A 10,176-nucleotide genomic window follows, 5' to 3' on the forward strand; every position below is an offset into this window, starting at 1 on the left:
TGCTCTTCTTCCTTGGACATTGGGTCGCATAATGACCCCGCTCCCCACAGTGGAAGCATTTGACCTTGGAGAGGTCCTTCTTTCGTTTCTCCTGCATTCCCTCAGATGCTAGGGCAGCATCTACCTCCTCCTTGATTCTGATCCCCTTGCCGCTGCTTCCCGCCTTGCTCAACCTTCTGATCTCTTCTTGACGAAGAGAAGCCCACATTTCCTCCCAATCTGGAAGGGTCGCCCTACCCAATGTGCTCTGGACAAACACCTCCCAGTCTTCTGAGACTGCGTTCAGGGCTGTTCTCACCATCAACTCTTGATCCAGCGTGGCCCCTATGGAAGTCAGCTAATCCCGGATCTCCTTCAATTGAACGAGGAAGGGGTCTATCTATTCTCCCCTCTACATCTGGTATGATCGCAGCTGATTTTCTAGTAACATCCTTCTTTGCATAGAAGTATGCTGATACAATTTCTTTAGGGCCTCCCACATCTCATTTGTCATTTCTTTTTCAACAATATGTGGTACTACATGATCCTTGACCTCGTCAAAAATGATGCTCTTGGACCTCACCATTGTCTCCTCGTACTTGTCGTTATCATCTGGTTTAGCTTGGATAGCTATTGTCCTCAAGGCGAAGTGCTTGACACGATTCCTGTCTAGAACGAATAGGATTTTGGCCTTCCAGACTACAAAGTTTGAGGCTCCGTCCAGTTTGTCCTGGTCTCTTACCTTGTCCACTGCCATCTCGCTGCTCCTCTACTTCCCTCCTGGAAGTTCTTGATGTGACTTCTGTGGAGTCTCTCTACTTCCAGTCTGGAAGTTCTCTTCTGGACTCCCTTTGAGTCCCGATTTCACACCTGGAAATCCTTCTGCCAATGTCAAGTTGCCTCTCTTTGATCGTTTGTGCAACAACAACACTGATCTGGATTCCTTGGCTAAAAATCTGCCTCGGCAACAACTCCCTCTACCTTGGCCTTACCCTGTTAGGTATTGTTCTGACTACAGTACCCCATCGGCTCCACTCTACAACTTACCCACAGCCTCCTAAACTCCAACAACTTGAAGGTTAGAGCTCCTAGGCTCTGTGCAATCCCGGCACCGGCAAATCAACTTCCTCAACCAACTGCATCAGCCCTCCTGGCCTTTGCGTGAGCTTGTCTTTGCCTCCCTTAGCCTGTGTGCTGCCTCTTCTTGGCTCGAACTTGATGACGCAGGCACTGCATCACCCCTTCCTTGCTGCTTCTCTGCTAGGAACAACTTTTGTCACTCGGGACAACTGTTTTCTGCTGTTGCTGCTCTGCTCGGCTCATGTCCTCAATTCTCCTGTGATCTGTAACCACCCTTTGATACCATGTTGGAATTTCTAAGTTTGACATGTTAGAAACCCTTAATGCACTTTACTTATTTATTCCTACCTACTTGTTCTGTTAATTAACAAGTTATTTACCATGTAAATACTGGAAATAAATACAAGTACATGCTCAACACATTACAGATCATCAACTGAAGGAAATAGAAACAAGCACACAAGTGACTATTGTTTTTGGACTAATGTCCCCAGAAAAACCCAATGCGGGAAAATTGGTGCAGCTATTTGAGGGTTTGATTTATTAAGCAGTTTCAAAATACAATCTGGGTGTGAAATCCGGCTCACCAAACAGAGAAAAATCTCAGCAGTAGTACCTCTCTACTTGGAAGCAGATATTCTGGTTGAAACCCCGGATAAACACTCCAACAGCTCCATAGCTCCAATCTGCCCCACGAAACCCCAGCGTTAGCCTCTAGGGACTGCATCATCCTCTCTCCGGCCTAGCGTTAGCCTAGCGTCACTCTGGCTTGGCCTGCGTCAGCCTCTGGAGGCACTGCGTAAGCCCTCTAGCCCTCTGCATCACCCACGCTGGCCCTCTAAGGCACTGCGCAGCCCCTGGCTGGCTCTGCGTGAGCCCTGGTTGGCTCTGCGTGAACCCTTGGTTGTTTCTGTGTCCCTCTCTCTAGTTATTGCGATGATCCTCCCGGTGCTATCTCTGCCTCTCTGCTCCTGTATTCACTGCCCCTCAGCTGCAACTCTGATCACTCTCTCAACTTTCTCAGCAAACCCAGCCCCAGAAAGTCGAAATCTTGATCTCTTGGTGTGTTCTTCAAGTGACTCTCAAGCCTCCTCTTATACTTTTCTCGTTGACACATCAACGAAGGAGATTAAGTCCCTAATCAACGGCTAAGATTATATCTGGCTTGATCCATGACTTTTGGACCATTTTAACACAGTTTTATATTAATTTACATTAATATTTTATTTTCCCACTCCATTAAAAATATTAAATATTTTAATATCTCCCAAATTGTTTAGAATCTGCCCAAACCATTTCTGGGTATTGGAGATATCATGTGCTTTAGCCTCTCCGCCAATTTTCATGGCTAGAGCACATCCAATGCTACCCCAAATCAACAACAAGTTGGAGCTTGCAAGGTTTTGGAGCATTTTTTTAGTTAACGCTGATAAAACTAGGGTGTTGGAGCATTCTTCTAGTTGGAGTTGGTAAAAGCAGGGTGTTGGCGCATCCTTTTAGTTGGAGCTAATAAAAGTAGAGGGTTGGAGCCTTCCTCCAGTCGTTGGTAGAGAATCTTGAAAGTTGAGCTCCTTGTTGATGTAATTTTCAAGACATATATAGAAGCATTCAGTGGTTTCTCTCCTGGAAGGGGTTCCACCAATGTTGCACAAAATGCACCCCTCACCCCCCCCCCAAGGATCCTAACCGGGAACCGTGTCTTGTATGGATCCACCTTTTGGAAATTCGGAACCGCGGATCCGGTCGAGAAAAACGGTTCTTAGAAATTCGGAACCATGCTAGCCCAATCCGCGGTTCTAAATTTCCGAACGGCGGATCCACGATGGATCATGCATGGATTCATATTGATTCCGTGCGGTTCCCCGGCGACCGACCTAAATCAATTTTTTTTCTTTAACTTCAGTTGGGAGTGAGTTTAGGTTGAGTTAGGGACATAATAAATGGGGATAAAGCTCATTTCCTCACTCCTATATTTTTGGAGAGCTTGGATAAGAGAGGAGAAGAAAGCTTGGAGAAGAGAAGCTTGAGGAGAGCTTGGAAGAGGAGCTAGGCGCAGTGAAGGAGGAGGAGCTTGGAGGAGTAAATAAGGGCTTCCATCTACAAGAGTTAAAGAGGTAAGTGCAAACCCCAAACTCCCTATTTTTTCTGTTATTGTTGTTTGTATTTTTTCTCCTCCCTCTCTTACTTTTTCCCATTCTTTCTTCTTGCTCATTTCATTGTAGGTTGTCCATCTATATTCATATTCCAAAATGGTGTTCTTTTGGCTTTTACGTATCATTCCACTTTTGGTTTTCATAATGGCAAGGGAGAATAGGGAATAGAAGGATAGAAGAACAAGAGGACAGTGGTCCCCATATGAGTGACCCAATTTATGATGAGGAGGAAGGGTTTGAAGAGGAAGGAGATGAAGAGAACATTGAAATGCTGGAGGAGAATGCTATGTTGACACCCTTGTGGAATTATGTGACCAAACTTGAAGGGGGGAAAGGTGGTGGCAGCTACAAGTTTTTGTGCCCTCATGGTTGTCATGGAGGAAAACCATATGGTGGTTGATATATCCATGTGAGGAGGCATTTTGTGGGGTGTTGGAAAGTGATCACAAAAAGGGTGTCGTGGGGATGCAATTTGCCCTAAAGTTTCAATTGAACAGAGAAGAAAATACATCCAAATAGAGGAGGCTGCACAATAGAAAAATAAGAAACAAAAACTCATTCTGAATCAAGTGAAACCTCTAGATTCGGTAGCTTATCTCCTCGTGGTACTTTTGCAACCTCTGGAAGTAGAAGAACAATAGGGGATTTCCTAAATGTTGTTGGGAGGGATGATGTGGATGGAAAGATAATCTGGTTTCTTTGTGCTTGCACTGTACCATTCAATGTACTTCACTCTTCCTATTGGCATGATATGGTTAAGGTCATCAATGAAGCCCCAAAAGGATACAAGAGCCCCAACTATGAGAAAGCTAGAATAGTGTTATTAGAAAGGGAAAAAGTAAAGGTTCAAAGAGCTTTGACATGTTTTACAAATGAGTGGGTGGATTGTGGGGTATCCATTGTATCAGATGGGTGGACAAATGTTAGAAACCAACATTTGATAATTGTTCTTGGTGTTTATGCTAGTGGTGTAGTGTTTATTGCATGTCATGACTCCTCCATTAGTGCAACTTCCCAAAAGATTGCAGATTTCCTATTGCAATCAATCAAAAATATTGGTCCTAATAATGTGGTTCAAGTGATCATTGATAATGCAACAAATTGTAAGGTAGCAGGAAAAATTATTGAGCGTAATCATCCGCATATCTTTTGGTCCAGGTGCTTGGTGCACACATTAAACCTTTTGATGCATGATATTGTGAAGCATAAGAATATGGATGGACTAATGAGATTTACAAGAGAGGGAAGTAACTCATTAAATTTATCACTGGGCATACAAGGGTAAACTACTTTTATGGCACTTACTCCAAGTTGCAATTGCTTAAACTTGCAAAAACAAGATTTCCAAGTTATTACCTCACCTTTAGGCGGCTAGGGAAGGTGAGACAATATTTAACTAATATGGTGACCTCTGAATCATGGGATGACATTGACATTGATAGAGATGGTACTAATGTAGCCAAGGACACTATTCTTGACAATTACTTTTGGTCACAGATAAACATGTTTTGCAATATACCAAACCAATTTATTACATGATCAAGTTTGCAGATTCAGATCAGCCAATAATTGGGAGGTGTATGAGCAAATGGATATCATGTTGGAGCAGATTAAAGACATTATTGAGCCTAGAGATATCACCTTATACAATTATATTTGTGCAAAGGTGGAAAAACGATGGGATATGCTAAACATTCCATTGCATGCTTTAGCATATGTTCTGACACCAAAATGCTCTCATCCATCATGACTTTCAACACCAGCACCTGGTGGGAGCAGGAGAAAACCACACCTAGATCAAGAGGTTCTATCTGGTTATATGAAGGCATTGGATAAATTAGACCCTAATGAGGAGTTTGCCATGCTACGGAAACATTGGAGCAACTATACGCTTAACACTGGTCCATTTGGGAGCATGCACATAATTAGAGATCGAGAGAATTTATCTTCTCTTATGTGGTGGAACATGCATGGAGGTGCTACTCCACTTCTACAAACTTTGGCATTACGGGTGCTATCACAGGTCGTAAACACTTCTTTTGTGGAGAGGTGTTGGAGCTCTTATTCTTTCATCCACTGTGTTAAAGGAACAGGTTAAATTTAGACAGGGCAGAGAGCTTGGTTTATGTTCACTACAACTTGCGATTGTTGTTCCATTACTCTGATGATGCAAAGACTAATAAAGACCTTAAGGTTTGGGACAAAAATCTAGAGGAGCCCAATTTGGAGGATGGAGTGTTGTGATTAGAGCAATTGGAGGATGCTCTTATCCAGGATGATGATGATTGAGTTGATATGCCATCCCCATCTGGTCCTTTGGTTCCCAAGTTCCACGCTTCAACACCAATAACATGGGCTTCATCTTCATCGGTTCCAGTGCCACAACTTCTAGAGCCACCATCTTCACCATCTTCTTCATTGCCACGATGTGGGGAATCACGTCTTGTTCGTGGTGGAAGGAGAAGAGACTAGTAGATATATTCACAATTTACTACTTTTGTCATAGATTAGACTTGTAGTCTTCTTGTGAATTTGAACTTTTTTGTCTTACTCTTCCTATTTCAGTGTGTACTTGAGTCTTGGTGGTGGCCAAGTGGCCTATTTTGTAAACACTATTATTTGAATTTTGGACATGACTCATGTTGAGAGTTGCTCACTTGCTAGATAAGTTACTAGAATGTTTGATGAATTTATCTTCTAAATGTTTTATGTTTTATCAGCATAGTTTTAAAAACCGTTTTGAAAAACCGGTAACCGGTCAAACCGGCCGGTTAGCTAGCTGGCCGGTCGGAACCGGCCTAAAAACCCGGTTTAACCCATCACTTGCCGATTTTTTGACCTAACCGGTAAAAACCGGCCGGTTTAGGACAAAACCGGCCGGTTTGTAACAAACCGGCCGGTTTTGTCCTAAACCGGCCGGTTTTAGGCACAGACTCTGTGACTCTTCATGTTGCTCTTCTAAAGCCGGAGACAAGTTTGATTGTTGCTCAGCACTTGTGCTTTGTGTCCTTTCTGCATTTTCCCCATTATTCCTTCCATGTTCTGAGCCTTTAGTCTATCTTGCTATATTAATGAGTAAAGGATCTTCCTTTGTTTCCACATTCGCATCTGGAGAACTACTGGATTCTTTGTTCTTTTCATCTGTTGTTATTGTCAGCTCTGTTGTCTGCATGCTAACTGTTGGAAGCATCCCATCAATGCTTCTGCTCTCTGGCTCTTTTAGCTCTTGAACACCACTGCTTTCAAGTTCAACAACTTTTGCATCCCCTCTTTCTTCATTAGTAGCCTCCGCTGTTGCATCAATGACAGAAGTCCTATTGAATTCTTTATGAAGTTCTTCCTGTAGTCTTATTTGTTTTAATTCCACTGTATCATCCTTTGCATTAAAAGTCTTAATGACTGCTAGTGCTAAAATAGTAGGTTGAGCTATGTCGGATTCCTCATATTTCTCTTTCAATGATGGAGATGACACATTTAGTTGCTCATCAACATCTATATTTTTATTATTCTGGTCAACTTTAATATCCTTGCATTCAATTTCCACATCTAGTACAGCCTCTGCTGCAACATTGTCAGCCTGAATGTCTTTTTTTATTGTTGTAGTTGTACATGATAGTTTGTGATGTTCTCCTGTTTGGAGTGTGGCATTTGTTCTATCCATCATTGGAATATTAGCGTTTGATGTTACTGCACTGGCAGGTGGTGCTGGATATGGGTCTTTACCCTTGTCTTCTAGAGGGTCCTGCTTTTTTTCATCATATATACTTGCTGTCTCTTCTGCTTTCCTGATCTTAATACTTTGAATATCCATGCATTGCCCCTGTGCTGCTGTATTTAATGCTGTAACATCTACCTCTTTTGTTGCATCAGTTGCTATTGGATCCAGGACTTTGTGCAGTTCACCTGAAGTAATTGTTGGGTCTGCTTCCCAGGCATTATTCCTTGTATGAAGCATCTCTCCATCTTTTACTTCATTGATAAATGGAGCTGACTGCATTTTTCCAAAGCAGGAGACAAGGTCAACTGTTGCTTATCATCAACTGTGCTTTCTGTTTTTTCCACATTTCTCTTGTTACTGTTTTCATATCCCATACCTTTATCCTCTGTTGCTGCATCAATTTGTAGAACAGTTCCCTCTGTAGTCACATCACTAGCTAGAGCTCTACTGGTTTCTTTTTGCTGTTTATTTATTTGTTCTGCCAGGTATGCTATCTGTTCATTTTCTTTGGTCGGAAGTATCCCAACAACTTTTGTTGTTGTAATATTTGCTGGATTACTTTGTGATTTTGTCTGTTGATCTTCCATAGCTGGAGACAGAACTGTTTCTTGTTGGTGATGGACTTGTCGATGATATGTATTGCACTCGGTGCCATTTTGATATAATCACCTTTGCATGGTATATAAATGAGCAAACTTTGCATATTTTGTCTCTATTGGCTTGGAATCATGGTTTTACATCTTAAAAATAGTTTTGTTTCATTAAAAATTAATTATTTAATGTATTTTTTTAAAACCGGTTCGTTTAGACCAAACCAGTCCCGGTTAGACCGGTTCCGGTCGGTAAACCGGTTCATTAGGTGGACCGGTCTGGTCACCGGTTCCGGTTTTAAAAACACTGGTTTTATGTTTTATGATATGCGTAAAAATTTGGTGTATGTTTGTAATTGCTAGAATCTAAATGGTTGATGCTCGAATAATTAATCATTGATGTACAATGGAATCATGGATGCCATATCTATCTTGATTTATGTAAAAATATGCATGTTTTTCATGTCCTCTGTATTTTGAATGTCTTTTTGAATATAAATGCAAAAAATATTATATATATATATAGTAGACGCTTGCTTCTTAGATTTTTGGATTTTTGGGAAATGACGCTTCCGAGTCCCCACTTAGTGCAACTTTGGTTTCCATCTAAATATTTCTTGTGTACTGTTCATGTGATGTGATGTGTTGCTGATTATCATATTTGATTTGTGGAATCGATATTTAATACTCTGAAAGTAATTAAAATTAGGCAAAACACTGATTCACCCTCAGTATTTCCAATAGATAGAACTGGCTGAGACAAAGGAAGAAAAAACCGTAGGCTAATTTTCCATTTCTTCTTCACCATCCTTGGCGCTTGATAGTTTCTCTAGTAGCCCTTTCACTGCATTATCTGATGACGTCGTGTTAATAAATTCTATTTGTCTCTGGAGTTTTTAAAAAGAGATGCAGTTTCCTTGCTTCTTGGGAGTTCGACATGCAGTCGCAATGGTTTTCCAATGTTGTGCACAGCCTAGCGTTGATTGTTTTTTCGTTCTTTTTGATCAATAAAAATGAAGATGACTTTATTCTCTGGTCTTGTTATTGATGCATTTTGATATAACATGAATGAGAAATACATACTATAGGCTAATGCGGTATCTTTTGAAGTTTTTCCTGGCCAGTATCTTTTGAAGTTTTTTTCGTCAGACGGTGATTATTGATTAACAAGCTGTTCGTTTTTATGTTGCAGGAAGTGCAGTTGTACAATTTGTGGTACTGTGGTTAAGGGAAAAGATGGATATTACGAGTCATATGACAATTTTTTCTCAAATTTGTATTTAGGGCCATCGGTAGTTGTAAAGAAAAGTAATATCTTCACACTAAATATGAGTAATGTTAATGGCACTGTAGATCGAATGTCAGCCAACAGTGCCATTGCCATTACTATAACAGAGGACCAGCATCATGACGTAGATGAATTGCCAGTGGATCTATGTGAGGAACCTTTGTCTATCAGCCACAATTGCTCTAGATGGAACCTGTGGCAAATGCTAGATTCTGTTCTTCCAACTGGTGGCTTTGCTCACTCTTATGGTCTTGAAGCTGCAGTTCAGGCACAGATAGTTCCAAATCCAGAAGCATTAGAAGCGTTCGCAGTTAACACATTGGAGAATACCGGGAGCTTACTTCTGCCCTTTGTTTACAGAGCCAACAGATTTCCCAACATAGAAAACTGGATTAAAATTGATCAAATATTGCATGCTACCCTGACTAATGGAGTTGCGAGGAAAGCATCAATTTCCCAAGGATCAGCACTATTGCGGGTGGCATCAACTGTGTTTGTTGAAATTCCAGATCTAAAGCATATGCGAGAGTGTGCTCGAAAGCCAGGTATAGTCCATGTTCATCATGCTTCAGTTTTTGGTATAATCTGTGGTCTTCTGGGATTTGATTCTTTTACTACACAACAAGCATATTTATTTATGACATTGAGAGATTTACTTTCGGCTGCAACAAGGCTTAATTTGATTGGGCCATTAGAGTCAGCATCCATACAACACCGTATCTTTAAAGTTGCAGATGGAATCTTGAAGAGACACATGAATCATTCAATTGAAGAAGCCAATCAAACTGCCCCCCTGTTGGATACTGTGCAAGGTTGTCATGATTACTTGTTCTCTCGCCTATTTCGTTCTTGAAGTTACCAAAATTGGATTTTAACATAGAAAAACTTCCTTCAGGCGTTATTGATTGTGGATGAGTCAGAAATTGACTGAGACATTTCAATTGTGTTTTTATTATTTTACGATCTAGTATGATTTAGTACGAGGGAGATGTGTAATTTTTTTCATGCTTAACATCAAGTTGAAAAGATTCAGTATTTATCATAAATAAAATATTTCAATGTCTATATATATCTATATAGAGCAATAAAAGTAAAAAAATTCTTATAGTTAAAACATTTCAATAGTGTACTGCTCAGTATGAGAAAGATACTGAGTTTATTAATAATATGAAATTAACATATATATAAAATCAGTTTAAATCCATTTTAACTCCAAATTATTATGAATTTAGGGAATCAAATCTTTTGAAGTGATTTTTTTTTATTAAAAAATTACACCCCAGGAAATTTTTCATTTTTCGTTTTCATTTTCATTTGATATCTTTTGATACAAATAAATCCAAAATTTAAAAGATCTACGAAGTATTG

The 10,176-nt window shown here is 40.4% G+C and overlaps 1 protein-coding gene across 5 annotated transcripts in view; it reads left to right on the plus strand.

Annotated features, from left to right (window-relative positions):
- Window positions 1-9,879, plus strand: part of UREF (urease accessory protein F) — a 75,338-nt gene extending 65,459 nt beyond the window's left edge. For all 5 annotated transcript variants that reach the window (XM_089431715.1, XM_089431716.1, XM_089431718.1 and 2 more), the window contains exon 2: window positions 8,713-9,879. In XM_089431715.1, the coding sequence (XP_089287841.1) occupies window positions 8,849-9,661 (813 nt within the window). In that variant the 5' untranslated portion in view covers window positions 8,713-8,848 and the 3' untranslated portion in view covers window positions 9,662-9,879. The remainder of the gene's footprint in view (window positions 1-8,712) is intronic.
- Window positions 9,880-10,176: the final 297 nt, after the last annotated feature.

This window comes from Pinus tabuliformis, chromosome 5_1 (assembly GCF_031772625.1).
Source record: "Pinus tabuliformis cultivar Carrire ecotype Pingquan chromosome 5_1, CPIR1, whole genome shotgun sequence".
NCBI classification, from domain to species: domain Eukaryota; kingdom Viridiplantae; phylum Streptophyta; class Pinopsida; order Pinales; family Pinaceae; genus Pinus; species Pinus tabuliformis.